The sequence below is a fragment of the Gamsiella multidivaricata genome, assembly GCF_025024155.1.
Source record: "Gamsiella multidivaricata strain RSA 2152 chromosome Unknown BC939scaffold_90, whole genome shotgun sequence".
Classification (NCBI taxonomy): domain Eukaryota; kingdom Fungi; phylum Mortierellomycota; class Mortierellomycetes; order Mortierellales; family Mortierellaceae; genus Gamsiella; species Gamsiella multidivaricata.
Genome location: NW_026251798.1, coordinates 90,939 through 104,613, shown reverse-complemented (window position 1 = coordinate 104,613; position 13,675 = coordinate 90,939). Strand labels below are relative to the sequence as shown.

Here is a 13,675-nt window from a genome sequence, read left to right as displayed (position 1 = left end):
TGGTCGCAACCGCCCACCTTTTTCACCATTCCGTAGGCTCATAGGCTGCGCTTATTTGTTTCAACTGGCCCTGTGGGAACTTATTTTCATTCCTATGCCTCGCTTTCTTAAAGTGATCTACACGCCTCTCACCACCAACAAAAAGACGTCCCGCATTCATGTCAAGAAAACCAGACCGCGGTGCCAAAGCAGGTGTGTGCATCATCCCATCGCTGCATCGATCGACTTGGACTGATCCGACCGCAGGATCTCTTACAGTATATACTTACCCAATGCATCTCTGAACTATAGTACCCAAGGTGCTAGACGGTGAAGCACGGAAGCGTCAGCTCAGACACCACCTCGACTCTCTCGAGCGCGACAACTATGTAGCTCTAAACGAATACGAGGCTATAATCGCCACTGCCGCCGCTGCCGCCACTGCACAGGGCCCCATTTCTTTGACTCACACCAATCTAGATCCCCTGGGTCTTCTACCACCACTCAGTCCAGCAGTAGGATCTATTGTCGGTGGTATTGTCGGGACAGTTGGACCAGGCGCAGTCGCATTGAGTCCTAAAACCTCGGGACCGCTCTCAGGAAGTCGATCCAAAAAGAACCAATCCAGCAGTCATGCATCAGGAAACAATGCTCCACATATGAATGGCAATATGAACAGCGGGACGCCGGCGTCAATGCTCGGTCATAGAAAACCTGTGCTGCCTCGGAAGCCGCTGAATCAGCTGCTAGAAGAATCAGGACTATTTAATAGCCAGAGTCCGGTACCGACGTATGTCACTGCGGCCATGGGAACTAGTCGGTACCCGTCCCGACAGTTTTGTTCAGTGTGCGGATGGAAGGGTATTTATCGATGCAGCCGTTGCGGAATGCGGTACTGCGATCTCAAGTGTTTGAAAACTCACGAAGACACCAGGTACGTCTCTGGGGTGGGGGTATGCTGCGGATGAAAATAATTGTTCGTGTATTTATTGAAATGCCTTTTTATTCTTATCAATTTCTTGCAATAGGTGCATGAAGTTCACTATTTGAAGCAGCACTCACAGGACGTTTTCCGTCCAGAATTCCACACAATCATTTTTCTTGTAAAATAGTCGAAACAATGTACCATTAAAGATACTCTTCATCAGCAAAAGCGGTGTTGTCGAAACATTCGCGTCCGCTTTCCACAACACAGGAGGAGTTGAAGTTCTGCGACAAAGGAACGGTGGCTTTGGTTGTTTTCACATTTCGGCTTTACAAAAAAAAAAAAAAAGCTTACTTATTGAGTCGCCCTTGTCCTGGAACGAGCCCGTGTTCATTCAATTGCATCTCTTGTCCTCGGTCATTGTTCTTTCTTCCATCCGCCTCCCCTCCCCTCTGACTTCTCTCTCTCTCTCTCTCTCTCTTTCTCTCTCACACACGATATATCCACAGTATGGGCAAATTCCAGCGGTCAAAGGTCACAACACGGTCCGGTGGCTCTGGAGCACTAACCTACACTGTCAGCGACCTCCTCACCCAAGCCAACCAGGCCGTCGACCGTTTCGAGTTCGAACTCGCTCACCAGTTTGTCATGCGTGCACTTCAAATGGAGCCCCAGAATCTGAATGCACTCGAAGCCGCGGGGTCGATTGAGGTTGAGTTGGAACTCTTCAGCGAGGCCAAGCAGGTAAACAACAATGTTGTTGCAAGGAGACAAGTAGAATGTCATTCACCCTACATCCTTCTCACGCGCTTTTTTTTCGGCCACTATAGCACTTCCTGGAATGCGTGAAGCTTCAGCCAAACACAGGATACACCAAATTCATGTACCTGGGTCAAATGTCCGAGCAACTGGAGGCGATCTCGTACTTTCAACAGGGCGTCAAACTCATGATGGAAGAGCGTTCCAAAATGCCAATTGATTTGACCAAAGGAAGCGATTATCTGGTACTTTCGAGCAAAATCTCGTCCGCACTTTGCTCCATGACCGATATCTACCTCACTGATTGCTGGTAAGGAAGAAAGAGGAAGGAACGAACGACTGGAATCGTTAACAAGTTTAGGATCGCTGAAAAGGGGATTTTTTTTATTTCAGACGCAAGGAAATCAAATCTGATCTGCGTTGCTTCTTGTCCCCCTCTCTCCTCCCCTGTTTTTCACTTCAGCTTCGAGCCAGACGCAGAGTCCCAATGCGAATCCTACCTCGCACAAGCCATGCAAATCGAGCCCATTACTCCAGAGACCTATCAGACCCTGGCCTCCGTCCGTCTCAGTCAACAGCGTATGGACGAGGCCAAGGCTGCACTCGCACAGGGACTCGCTCTTTGGTTGGGATCGGATCCGACAGAGGATGATGGTCTCACACCAGACTACGAGACTCGTCTAGCGCTAGTCAAATTGTTGTTGGAGACGGCCATGTACGACGAGGCATTCACGGTCCTGAACGGATTGATCGAGGAGAACGATCAGGTCCCGGATACATTATATTTGTTTGGATGGGCGAATTATATTGCGGCCGAGGAGATTGATGAGTCTGTACAGAACGCGGAGGAGGAGAGGAGGGAACAGTTGGAGAATGCTCGTGAGGCATTAAACGCATGCGTAAAGGTAGTCAAACGAAAGCTTGGCAAAGAGATCCCTGCTTGTGGTATGTGAACACAATTAGAGGCATATCTAATCTGCTCGTCTTTATTATTATTATTTTTTTATCATAGTTGTGGCATGCAACAGAGTCAACAGACGAGCCGTTACTGCAACATACCCAGGAACTGTTGGAAACCATCGTTCAGGTTATTGGACCAGAAGTAGAGCTAGAAGAGCCTGAAGGCGGCAAAATTGAATACGAAGATGACGAAGACGAGGAAATGAGCTAGAGAATACATGCGCACATATGCGCACTCACCATCAATCATTCATCGACGTCTATTTCACAATCACATCCACCTTCGCTACCATCATCTTCAAATATATATATACAAAAGCGATAATTTTGCATAATACACCTCACATTTGTCATATATTACTTTGGTTTATTGGGGGAAAAGAAAGGGAGATGCCAGCTGAGAAAGACAGCACACTTTGACAGCAGCGCGTCTAAAACCGCCCACCAGGATGACCAGGAGCCATGCCTTGCTGCTGGAACTGCTGTTGCTGCTGAGGATGTGGTGGCGGATGTCCTCCTGCCGGTATCATGCCTGGCTGTGGTTGCTGCTGTTGTTGTTGTTGCTGCTGCTGAGGGTTCACTGCAGGCGCGCTCGGGACCGGCTGAGGGTTTCCACTCAAAAGTTCCTGCAGCTTCTTCTGGTTCTTGGCGGTCATGTAATGGAAAACTGCCTCGTTGACCCATTGCTGATTATAGAACTCTGACCGTCTCTGCTCCTCCAGGTTCACATGCGACTCGCCCAGGATGACCTCCAAATCCCTGCTCTGAGAGGCCACCCATCGATCCAAGAAGTCTGCGGGGTCGTTCGCGAACCGTAGTAAAAAGTCGCGCTTTGTTTTCGAGTTGTGCATGCTTTGAATGTACTGCATGATTTGTTCATCTTGCGCATGAATCTGCTTCGGCAGGCTGTTGGTAGCCGCATTGAGGGATGTGGATGAAAGCAAAGAAGAGATCTTGCTCTTGAACAGGGGATCGTCGACTTCCACGTCCAGATCGTAGCAGTATGATGAGAGGTGATAGGGCTTGTCAATCCGGACGGTATATTCCAGCACGATAGGATCTGGGGGCGACAAGAAGCGTCCAATCAGCTCTGGGAGTGCTGGAAATGAGATCTTTGGCTGGTTGAACAACTAAAAAATAAAGATCACGAAAAGAATGCCATACAAAAATGTCAGTCGTCCCCCAAATGCAAGGCTGTTCTCATCTAGGGTCTCCCAGTAAAGTAGTACTTACTGCTGCAAGCTTCTGGTCACAGTTGATATTCCTCTTGTCTTCAGGATCCTGCAGCTGATGGAACTTGATATACTGCCACAGCGCCAGCATAATTCCCGGACGGGTCTCCACATCGATCGCCAGCACATCCGCCAACTCGGGGCTCAATTTGAAACGCTCTGGAGAGTTGTCGACATGAAGAATAACCCGGACTTTGACGTTCTCATCCCCGTGTCGCTTGATTTCAAATCCATCGACATCCGCCTGGTTGGGCGATTTATGCCATTCTACAAAATTGCCGTTCGGAAACAGGTTCGAGTCGCGATCCAGCTCAATCATCACTGATCTGAAGAAACTTGAAAACTTTCGGCTTGTCTGTCTGTTTTTGTACGCTGATGCGTTTGCTTCCTATAAAGCCCGGGGATTATGGAAATGGCGTGTTATAAAGCTGAAAAGGGTAGACATAGATGGATGATATTAAGGAATAAAGAGCAATTGATGCGTACGGTAAACGTACATCGACGAGGCGTCCTTCGACCTTGAGTGTCCATGAAGGTGTGGGCCCCTTGTCCAGCTGCGGTTCATCATCCTCGGATTCTGGCGCGTCCTGGTCGTGTGAGAGGTTTGAGATAAAGATGCGAAGTGTACGCTTGATCTAAATACAGGAGTACCAATAAAGACACATAGTCGCTTCCACTGTAAGTTGCGGAGACCTTCATGCATCGATGACGCGCCATACAGTTGCGATCGTTGTCTCTTTTTGTCAAAAAATTGCACCTATAGCCCAGTACTGCGGATGTACCTTAACAGGTTTGTTGAGTGTCTCCTGTAGGTCCAGACGTTTCCTCATGATAGTAGCATCCAGCTTCTTTTCGAAGTCCAGTAGCTCCGTGTACAGTTTCGACTCGGGGACAATTGCTTCGATCTATATTAGCGGGAGAAATGAGAACGGAAGTGGGGTTAGTGACCTTTCTGACAGAGTAAGAGCAGGCAAACGCGCCATCCTGTTTAGAACCAATCAAAGCGAAGCTGTGTAAGACTGATGAATAGATGCGTGCCTTAGATGAGATCTGGTTGTCGTTGGGACGCTTCCGCTTTGCCTTTGCAACGAGCAAGGGCAGATCTGCCGCTGTTGATCGCTTCCTTGAGGGATCCATGGTCCTGAAAGGCAGAAGAAAGTGTTGCTGTATGGGATCAAAACGACAAGGATAATTGAAAAGGCGGACAGTCTAAGTGAAATGCTCTATCCCTTTATTTCCCATCATCGTAAGAGGAGGCGACGTCATTTGAGGGGAGGGGAAAGAGAAAGGGAATGAGATTCCGATCCCATTAGAATTGATCCAATCCCCATCCCCATTCCCATTCCCTTTCTCTCCTCTCACACCACTTTTCGCGCCATGGTCTTCCAATATCTTGTAGGTCGGCTTTAGCAACAGGACAATGCCTCAGGATCAGGACCCGATACTGTCGGTTTCTCAGCAAACGCATTCTATTGGAATCAGTGTTCAAACGGAACCTGGATAATAGAGAAAATAGAGAAATCGGAAACCAAACTCTTATTCACGTCTTGACACTATCCACATATTGCAACAACGCTCCTAATAGAAACAATCCGCCAACAAGAACCCATACATCTTTGTCAGTTTCGTTGTCGCTGCCATCGGTAAGGGCTACGAAAATCAACAGTAAATTATTTTACTTTAATGATCCATTGCGGACTGGATACTAAAAAAAAAAAAAAATGATGCTATTCTCTATCACTAGGACCTGTCCTGGTTGTCGGTGTCCCTGCTATCCGCAAGAACAGCGGCTACATCAGCCCTGCTCGCATCCCTGACACTTATCCTTGTAAGGCTCAGTGCATTGTACTCTTGAAATGCTTACGCAGGACTAGAATCCTAACAGGATCCATTTCTTTTTATCTTAACTAGTGCCCAACCGCGCTCGCAACCCCCCATCAGGATATGAGGATTAAAGGAAAGGGAAAACAGGAGGAAAGGGGCGAACATATCACCAATCATGAGTTTCATGGCATAGCATGGAAGAGCCGATAAGGCGATGTACGGCGTGCGATAGAAAACAGAAATAAATTAGACCCCCTCCTACATCCGTCTTTAGAACGCAGAATTGTATTTTCATTCACCAGTGCCTTGGCCAGACAGGATTGACCCAATTGAACATGATATTCTTTGCATTCAAATAGGAGGTTGCCACCAAAATTTGATATCGGATCGACTTCGACTTCACGCACCATCGATTGCACTCGGCTGGCTGCTTTTATTAGAATGGGCAAGACTAGATGTCGTACAAGAAAAATGTGATAGTAGATTTGTTATCTTCGCTGGAGGGAAGGGGAGGAGAAAGGTTCCCTTGGTATTGTTGTATTATGATCAGGGTAAGAATATCAGTTGTAGGGAGAATGGAAAGAATGGTGAATAAACATATCATAAACCCTTCTTTTTTTTAAGCAGATTCGTTGCACTTCATGAACCCAGCAATGGCGAACTCCTTATCCTTGGAGGTGTCGCTAAAGAAGAGATGTGATTCGCCCATATACAGATCCACTCGGAAAGAGTTGGGGATCAGGCAGTCCAACGACGCGTCCTCAATGTTGGTGACCCGTCCACCTAGCCGCATCTCCGACACCGGTTGTCGATCATTCTCATCCCTGTAAAAGGCCACAATCTGTCCTCGCATCACATAGAACCGACGTCTCCAGTACGGCGACCCAGAGCTCTGGATCGTGATATATCCCGAGAGACCCGACCCACGGAGTCGTTCCATCTCGATCAGCTGCTTCTTCATGGCCTCACGTGCAATCCGGTCCGATTCCTCCTTGCGACGACGCTCCAGCTCCGAGGCTTGCTTCTGTGCCTGGAGCTCCTGTTCACGCGCTTCACGCTCCTGTGTCTCTCTCTGACGCTTGGCAATCTCGGACTGTTTCTGACGCTCCATCTCCTCGCGAGCCTTACGCTCGGCTGCTTCGATCTCGAGCTGGCGCTCCGTGCGAGGTGTGGACATGCCAGGCGACGCTGCACGTACAGGGCTCGAGACCTCTTGAACTGCAGAAGGAGTCGCAGGGGAGATAGGCGTGGTAGGACGAGGGGCAGGGACAGGTGCTGGAGAGGAGGGAATCTCAGGCGAGCCCAAGGGTTCTGGTGTGAGTGGTCCATCCACCAGTCCGAGACGCGCGCGGACCTTGTCCTCGGTAAGCTCTGCGAGACTGGATGAGTTGATCTGGACATGGCTGCTCTTGAACAGGGCGCCCACAGCTTTTCCATGGACCAATGCGCGCGCTAATTTTGTGTCACATCGGGAGATTACAAGAAAATAACATTAGCAGGGATAGGGAAGGAGGCACAAAAAAAAAGAGTTATGCTAGCAATTGCGGTGCGCTAAGCACATCTTGTCAAGCGATGAATGCTGTTGCTTACCGCGACGAAGACCACTGGTGCAGTTGTCCATGGATGCAGGTTGGTAATAGTTATGGCGCAACGCATGTTTATAGCGTCAAAAGTAAGATGGACAGATGTGAGCAGCCAATTGTTGTTTGAAAGACAAATTATTCGTAGAGCAGCTTTTTTGCCTCCTTGTCCAGCTGTCTTCTCTTCCGCTCCATCATCGTTGCACAGACAATTGTTCCGGTCACCTCATGTTAGAAAATTACCCAGCGGACATTCAAACGCAATCAAATAGAATAAAGATGGCATCCCAACTTCTACACTAAACTGCCAGGCAGCAACAGAAAAAAAAAAAAAAAAACGCGCTGCGGATACCGTACCTGACTTGCTCGGAGACATAAGCTAGGAGAGCGAATCGGTCCTCAATGCGAACAAAGCCATAAAGGACTTCTTCCTTCAAGTTGGCCTTGAGTTCCTCGAGTCCGCCTGAACCCTTGGAGTAAAGCGAGATCTTGTCCCTTGTGTCATGGTATCCAAGGATTAGCCTGAAGGAAGAAGAGAAGGAAGCTAAGGTGTAAGGAGGTCTTTCTTTATGTCGCGGCAAGGGACGCTCCAAGCGGTGTCCAGGAGAATCCATGGAAACAAAACATAATGAATGGAATTTGTTTGTGTTACCAGTTGGTAGGAGTGCCACTGACAATCTCATTGTAGGCCTCGAGGATAGCGGGATCAGTCAAGTCGCAGGACATGTTGAATAGTTATTGCGATGGTGCTTTTCTTCAAGTGAGGAAGAAAGCAGTTTGGAAGTATATTGATTGTATGGAGGAGAAGGGTGAAAGAAGAGGAAGGGAGGAAGTCTTGGTCAGCAAAATCGTTTAATCACTCAGGTATATACGCACTCAGGGCATTGGAATGGGGAGGGAGGGAGGAAGGGAGGAAAGAGAAAGACGTTACAGGTTATGAATGTATGAGACGAGGAATAGACGAAGAATCGTAACGGCTGAGGGATATGTTTGAGGAGGGGTATATGTAGCCGAGGGGGACAGGGGATAATAATTAATTAAATGCCAGGGGGGACGGAAGGGAATTTGAGAGAAGAAAGAAAGAGAGAAGAGAAGAAAAGAGAGGAGAAGAAGGGAGAAAAGAGGTAATGAGAGGGATGAGAATTGAGATGAGGCGAGAACGAATGAACGAATGAACGAATGAACGAATGAACGAATGGGAGCTACAGCAAGCAGCCTACTCTCTTCGCGGGTAGACTGGTGCGGTGTGCTGTAGGATTACTTACGCTGCCTGTGAGCTGGCTGACGATTAGACTTTGCACTGTAGCATCTTTTTCGCTATATAGTCCCGAATGAAGGAGAGAGCCACATTGCATTGGGCTCAACTACAATACAGGCCAGCAACTGTCACTCTCCTAAGTACTCTCAAGGTGCAGCAGAAACAGGGAATCTTTCTTTCTTTCTTTCTCTCTTTATTTCTTTCTTTCTTTCTTGCCCATGTCCATGGACAGAATGACGTATTGCTTGCCCCCCATCTCTCTCTGTCCATCCATTCGTCTTTCTTGCCCTTTTTTCCCGTCCAGGCACACAATTGCCACCAAACTGAACATGCCTCCCCTGATTCGCTGAAAGGAATCGGTTGTCCTGCTGGACACAAGTATTACTTCTCAACCTGTATCTAAATCGACATACATTAATGCGTCACTACTCATTGATTAGCGCGTCGTGCCTTTTCCCTTCACTCTATCCATCGATGTCTTAAAGGCTCTCCTCCCGCCTTCCACTCTCCTTCACAGTCCATATCATTCCATCCATCCTAGGGATGCTCGCGGGAATGGCATCATTATCGTTCCACCAGGTTTTGTTTGTTTGTTTGTTTGTGTACGCGTGTACCCGCGTTTTTTTTTTGCCTTCTTCGTCTCTCTCTCTTTGCCTCCGTTCCTTGACCCGGTCAATGTCTGCCCTCAGGATCAACCTAGAGAAAGCTCATAAATGCAATTCAAACCTTCTTGGTCGTACAAAGGATCAGAGCTCAAACATCTAGGGCTCATTTCTTCAATGGAGAATGCAAGATGAATAACAATCTCTTACTGGCTTTTTTCTTATATTGTATATTACTTCTCTGTTTCTCACAACCCATAGCTTTTCTATCTCTGCGTCCGCTTCTTTAAATCAGGCTCTCATAGGCGTTCTCTTCCTTGGCCGCATTCATCTCTTGCATCACAATCCGGTCATGGTCCGAGGTCACCAAGCTTGATGTGTCATCAAAGTCAAAATCGCCCTACACAGCATGTCCAAATAAAACGGTTAACACTTGTGACAACAGTGAACGAATCCGCGCTCGTCCACCTTGAAAAATCACTAGCACTTACCCTAACGGATCCGGTCCCGGTGGTGTTGACCTCCAGCGACATGTAGCTCATGTTGTCGCTGATGGTATCCAAGCGCTCCTCCACCAGAGATGGATAAGGTCTTGGTGCAGAGATATCGTCATTCACACTGCCGTTGACACTTCCGTTCACAAAGCGAGGCGATGATGAAGACAGGTCTGTCGAGTGCGTCTGCGTTGGACTGTTGCTACTGCCATGAGATTCCACAAAGATGTGCTCCTCTGCTGGTGCTGAAAATCCCATTAATCCATGTCCAGACTTGAAATCTATTCTTGCAATCAACAGAGGAAGGAGCAATCCTGTTAGACAACTTCAACAGCAGTGGGTCGATAACAGTTGGAAAAGAAATACAGAGGAAGTGTACTTACCACTGATAATGTCGCGGTATTGATGCTCCTTCCATTGAGGGTAGGAGCTAGCTGGGACAGGGACCACTCTCGCCGCCTTGATGGCTTCCTCAGCCTGAAGACCGTATTGCAAATCCGGAAACAGGTCCTCATACTCTGTTGGGTCCGCGAGCGCTTCTGCAGTCTTGGTCCTGCCAGCTGCCACAAGCGACTCTTTCCACTGCTTGAGAATACGAGGCACAGCACTGTGTTGCAGCAGAGAAGAACATAGTCAGTACAAGAACACATAATCACCTTAACAATCGCGCACAAACAAACATTGTTTTCTTACCTTGGAAGATATGTCCTGGCCAACAGAGCCGCTTCTGGGATCCGCTCGGTCTCAATCAGGATGTCGATGCAACCTTCGATCTCACCCAAACTGAGATAACAAGCAAACGCAATATTGCTCTTTCCAGCTGACTTGGCCATCTCTGCCAACCGCTTCATTCCCACGGCATTTCCACTCGACGTATAAATCAGCAAAAGTCCGCTCAAATCCGCCGCATGAACAAAGCACTCCTCTGCCAGGTTGATGCGCCACTTATCCATCGCACAATCGCCGAGCATCTTCCACTTAGGCTCCGAATCCGCCTCTCTAGCAATCGCAGCAGCAAGATCCAGTCTCTCAAGCTGAATCGCCAGATCGAACTTGTGGTCCTGATCCGTCGAGATCTCGAGTGCAAGGTCTTTGTGTTCCTGAGCCTCCAAGAACCTTGCAATCCTATTGTGTTGATCGTGAGGCACACGAGGCAGCAGGACCGCTGCAGTGTCCATATCGCCTCGGAGAACTGCTGTCTGGTACTCGATCACCGACAATGAGATGGCGTAACTAATCACATTCACATCCTTGTCCACAAGGTAGAGTCGGTTGTCGCGTGGGATGTAGCCAAGGAGATAGTGAGCGCTGTCGAAATGTGCGATCGTTTGCGTCTGACCACCGACCAGATAGTTCAGTCGGTTGGACGTGTTGGTGTAGATGAAGCAGTCTCCGACCCAGCTTCCCGTCTGAACAGTCTCCGGAATCTCTATGACAAACTCCAGGGCTTCCTCCACTCCTTCCTCGCCAACTTGACCTCCAGCCTCTACAAATTGAGAATACGCCTCACGGTTGTAGCGCAGAACGTAAAAACTGTCTTTGCACGCAATTGTCATCAAATCTCCTGTCTCAGACCAGTAAACATTCTGGGGCTCGCAGTCAATGCGACGAACGGTATTTCCAGTCTCCCAATCGTACAGGTTTAGAAAACTGGCACTCCTCACTCCGAGTAGCGTTCCGCCAAAGATGCCCTCTGCAGAGTAGTTGAGACGGATCAGGTTAGGCTTCTCCTTGAAGTTTTTAAACAGCTTGACCTTGGATGTTGATTCGCGGACGGCATACTCGTTCGAATCCAATGCCCAAACAAATTCCAGTGCATGTCCGAAGCTCTTGTTTCTCCAGGCGAGGGCCGTGTAGATGATGTATTCACCATCGCCACAGACAACGACAAATCGACCATTGGGACTATGCTGCAATGTTTGAGGATAGATTTCGCAGCTTCCGAGATCCTTGGCCGCGCATAGAATACGATCTCCATCCTTAATTTCGTCGCCTAATAAAAAAACATGGGTATTTGAATGACATATTATCAGTATTGAGACAAATCATTCTGCGGACAAAACTTTTCTTTTTCTTTCTGGAACTCAGCACACTCACCAATGCTGGCCTTCACATTAGCTGTTTGAATATCACTGTGCTTGGCCCAGATGATTTTCCCTCCGCTGTCCATGCTCACAGTTGGTTCCTCACGTCCCAACTAGTGTTGAACAATACAATGAATTCTTTTAGTATTTGGCGCGATTCAATATCAATTCTTTCTATTGAAGCGTCCGCGTTTATTCTCCTTACCTTAATGACAACAGATCCTAAATCGAATCCCAGGCCGACGTCGTTGGAAGAGCGACTGTAGGCAATAGTCCAGGCGCGGTTGAGTCCATAGTTCAGGGTGTTCTCCAACCGATAAGTGTTGGCATGCCAGATTTTGACCGAGCCATCCTCGCTACCCGAAATGATGATGGGTAGCTCCGGATGGAAAACAGCAAAGGTCGCGTTCTGGGTATGGCCCTCCAATGTCTGAACGCAAGTTTTGTTCTGATAGTCCCACACCTTGACAAGAGAGTCGTCTCCGGCCGTGATCAGATAGGGCTTTTCCGCGCCGTGGTAATAATCAACCCAGTTCACGCCCTTCTCATGCCCATCCAAAGTGAAGTTGGCGACGCTTGATCCAAGTGACCAGATTTTGACTGATCCGTCGACGCAGGCCGATGCAAAGGTATTGGTGTCCTTGGGGTTGATCGTAATGCACATCACAAAGTACGTGTGGCCTTCGAATGTCTATATATTCAACAAATGAATCCGTGGCCTAGTGAGATCAGCGCCCTTTCATGAATGGCGATCCATAAAAAGAGGCAGCGCGTTCTCACCTGCATGCACCTCCAGTTCTTTTCCCAGTCCCACAGGCGAATCGTCATATCGTCCGAGCCAGAGAGAACGTATGGTTGAGTAGGATGGACAGCGATGCACCGAACGTAGTCGTTGTGGGCGTCCCAGCTGTGGACCTTTTCGTGCGTGTTATAGTTAAATACGCGAAGCTGCATGTCGTCCGATCCAGCAATCACATAGTTCTTTCGGGCGATGAATTTGGCGGCGCGGACTATTAGTAGATGAGATATCGCAACGTCAGTTTTAGTGATACGTTGCTGCAGCTCAAGCAATGATGTTACGTTCTATCTGTCGTCCCTCAATTGGTTTATATAGAAACGTCTTTTCTTCCGTACCTGGCTGATCCGAGACTTCGAAGGTCTTGACTAAGGCCTATTTGTATTGACACGTATATAGTTCATTCGATTGTATCAGTCCGCTTTCCTTGACCCAGCAATAGCATAGATTCGTTAAGCCATAGCGACGTACCTGAGTCTCATAGTTCCAGATGTAAGCATGGCCATCGTACAAGCTGGCAAGCAACCATGGCTCGGTCGGATGAAAGTCCATGGACTTTACTCGCTCCGAGTGAGCCATCATCTTTTTCTAAAAGGCACAATAATCCACATAGGTCTCGTTTGCGTTAGGGGACAACCACAACAAGTGCGCGATTATTATGTATTTCCTGATACTGAATGATGGCCTGGAAACGAAAGCCATGCTTTGACCCATATCTAATAGTTGCCTATGGATGCTGCAAGGATGTAAAAGTCGACGTACCTTGATTTCCAGTTTCATACCCTAGTAACAACCACAATTCATAAATAAACGGGAAAAACGAACGCGGTTATATGCCTTGCAAATTTAATTATAATAACGGATTGCATTCCTCCGCGCTGCAAACTGGGTGATTATTCTACATGTAGTGGGCGACAAAAAAGATCAGGCTTTACCATGGTGACCAAAGTGTGTGTGGGTCTGAAAGGTGATGGAGCGACGGTTTCACGAGTGACACTCGGGTGGGTTGACAGTGAAGGACGTGCGCAAGGGTAGCGGGGGTAGAGTAGCGAAGATGACAGGCAAAGACGAGGATGAGAGTAAGGCGAGGTGATGAAAGGACCGCTTGCGCCGAGGCGAGATGATGTTGAACTTCCAAGCGCGTTAGTGTCAGGTGATTTGAATGGTCTCAACCTCAGTTTG

The 13,675-nt window shown here is 48.1% G+C and overlaps 7 protein-coding genes across 7 annotated transcripts; 4 read left to right on the top strand and 3 right to left on the bottom strand.

Moving 5' to 3' along the window:
• The first annotated feature begins 2 nt into the window (after window positions 1-2).
• On the top strand, window positions 3-1,138 carry BC939DRAFT_465551 (uncharacterized protein). Its single transcript, XM_051557520.1, has 3 exons — window positions 3-192; window positions 292-913; window positions 1,008-1,138. The coding sequence occupies exons 1-3, from the start codon at window positions 159-161 to the stop codon at window positions 1,027-1,029; spliced, it is 678 nt and encodes a 225-aa protein (XP_051407661.1). The 5' UTR covers window positions 3-158; the 3' UTR covers window positions 1,030-1,138.
• Window positions 1,139-1,267: 129 nt separating this feature from the next.
• BC939DRAFT_428712 (uncharacterized protein) lies at window positions 1,268-2,945 on the top strand. Its single transcript, XM_051553212.1, has 4 exons — window positions 1,268-1,648; window positions 1,735-1,973; window positions 2,127-2,568; window positions 2,676-2,945. The coding sequence occupies exons 1-4, from the start codon at window positions 1,415-1,417 to the stop codon at window positions 2,832-2,834; spliced, it is 1,074 nt and encodes a 357-aa protein (XP_051407660.1). The 5' UTR covers window positions 1,268-1,414; the 3' UTR covers window positions 2,835-2,945.
• A 27-nt stretch (window positions 2,946-2,972) lies between these two features.
• On the bottom strand, window positions 2,973-5,112 carry BC939DRAFT_428711 (uncharacterized protein). Its single transcript, XM_051553211.1, has 5 exons — window positions 4,894-5,112; window positions 4,638-4,760; window positions 4,353-4,490; window positions 3,857-4,243; window positions 2,973-3,753 (listed from the first exon to the last, which is right to left on the bottom strand). Exons 1-5 carry the CDS (start codon window positions 4,990-4,992, stop codon window positions 3,055-3,057), a joined length of 1,446 nt encoding a protein of 481 aa, XP_051407659.1. The 5' UTR covers window positions 4,993-5,112; the 3' UTR covers window positions 2,973-3,054.
• Window positions 5,095-5,949, top strand: BC939DRAFT_465547 (uncharacterized protein). The gene is made up of 4 exons (XM_051557519.1): window positions 5,095-5,250; window positions 5,441-5,498; window positions 5,600-5,683; window positions 5,767-5,949. Exons 1-4 carry the CDS (start codon window positions 5,233-5,235, stop codon window positions 5,808-5,810), a joined length of 204 nt encoding a protein of 67 aa, XP_051407658.1. The 5' UTR covers window positions 5,095-5,232; the 3' UTR covers window positions 5,811-5,949.
• Window positions 5,950-8,455, bottom strand: BC939DRAFT_465545 (uncharacterized protein). The gene is made up of 5 exons (XM_051557518.1): window positions 8,191-8,455; window positions 7,912-8,013; window positions 7,617-7,781; window positions 7,270-7,283; window positions 5,950-7,131 (listed from the first exon to the last, which is right to left on the bottom strand). Exons 2-5 carry the CDS (start codon window positions 7,983-7,985, stop codon window positions 6,299-6,301), a joined length of 1,086 nt encoding a protein of 361 aa, XP_051407657.1. The 5' UTR covers window positions 7,986-8,013; window positions 8,191-8,455; the 3' UTR covers window positions 5,950-6,298.
• Window positions 8,456-9,039: 584 nt separating this feature from the next.
• On the top strand, window positions 9,040-9,632 carry BC939DRAFT_465543 (uncharacterized protein). Its single transcript, XM_051557517.1, has one exon. It carries the CDS (start codon window positions 9,061-9,063, stop codon window positions 9,280-9,282), a length of 222 nt encoding a protein of 73 aa, XP_051407656.1. The 5' UTR covers window positions 9,040-9,060; the 3' UTR covers window positions 9,283-9,632.
• BC939DRAFT_507290 (coatomer WD associated region-domain-containing protein) lies at window positions 9,406-13,273 on the bottom strand (the record flags this gene model as incomplete). The annotated part of the gene is made up of 10 exons (XM_051560871.1): window positions 9,406-9,519; window positions 9,611-9,894; window positions 9,997-10,220; window positions 10,307-11,606; window positions 11,711-11,810; window positions 11,903-12,388; window positions 12,478-12,707; window positions 12,832-12,868; window positions 12,965-13,081; window positions 13,256-13,273. The coding sequence occupies 10 exons, from the start codon at window positions 13,271-13,273 to the stop codon at window positions 9,406-9,408; spliced, it is 2,910 nt and encodes a 969-aa protein (XP_051407655.1).
• Between the last annotated feature and the right edge of the window lie 402 nt (window positions 13,274-13,675).

Excerpts from the sequence above, each read along its gene's own strand:
- BC939DRAFT_465547 (XM_051557519.1), top strand. Across the intron at positions 5,499-5,599 it reads TTTCGTTGTCGCTGCCATCG|GACCTGTCCTGGTTGTCGGT; the intron begins GTAAGGGCTACG and ends CTCTATCACTAG. Across the intron at positions 5,684-5,766 it reads CATCCCTGACACTTATCCTT|TGCCCAACCGCGCTCGCAAC; the intron begins GTAAGGCTCAGT and ends TATCTTAACTAG.
- BC939DRAFT_465543 (XM_051557517.1), top strand. The coding sequence starts at position 9,061 with ATGCTCGCGGGAATGGCATCATTATCGTTCCACCAGGTTTTGTTTGTT.
- BC939DRAFT_465551 (XM_051557520.1), top strand. The coding sequence starts at position 159 with ATGTCAAGAAAACCAGACCGCGGTGCCAAAGCAG. Across the intron at positions 193-291 it reads AGACCGCGGTGCCAAAGCAG|TACCCAAGGTGCTAGACGGT; the intron begins GTGTGTGCATCA and ends TCTGAACTATAG. Across the intron at positions 914-1,007 it reads AAAACTCACGAAGACACCAG|GTGCATGAAGTTCACTATTT; the intron begins GTACGTCTCTGG and ends TTCTTGCAATAG.
- BC939DRAFT_428712 (XM_051553212.1), top strand. The coding sequence starts at position 1,415 with ATGGGCAAATTCCAGCGGTCAAAGGTCACAACACGGTCCGGTGGCTCT. Across the intron at positions 1,649-1,734 it reads TCTTCAGCGAGGCCAAGCAG|CACTTCCTGGAATGCGTGAA; the intron begins GTAAACAACAAT and ends CGGCCACTATAG. Across the intron at positions 1,974-2,126 it reads ATCTACCTCACTGATTGCTG|CTTCGAGCCAGACGCAGAGT; the intron begins GTAAGGAAGAAA and ends TTTTCACTTCAG.
- BC939DRAFT_428711 (XM_051553211.1), bottom strand. The coding sequence starts at position 4,992 with ATGGATCCCTCAAGGAAGCGATCAACAGCGGCAGATCTGCCCTTGCTC. Across the intron at positions 4,244-4,352 it reads TCGAAGGACGCCTCGTCGAT|GAAGCAAACGCATCAGCGTA; the intron begins GTACGTTTACCG and ends CGGGCTTTATAG. Across the intron at positions 3,754-3,856 it reads GTGACCAGAAGCTTGCAGCA|TTGTTCAACCAGCCAAAGAT; the intron begins GTAAGTACTACT and ends TTTATTTTTTAG.
- BC939DRAFT_465545 (XM_051557518.1), bottom strand. The coding sequence starts at position 7,985 with ATGTCCTGCGACTTGACTGATCCCGCTATCCTCGAGGCCTACAATGAG. Across the intron at positions 7,782-7,911 it reads AGTGGCACTCCTACCAACTG|GCTAATCCTTGGATACCATG; the intron begins GTAACACAAACA and ends TTCTTCCTTCAG.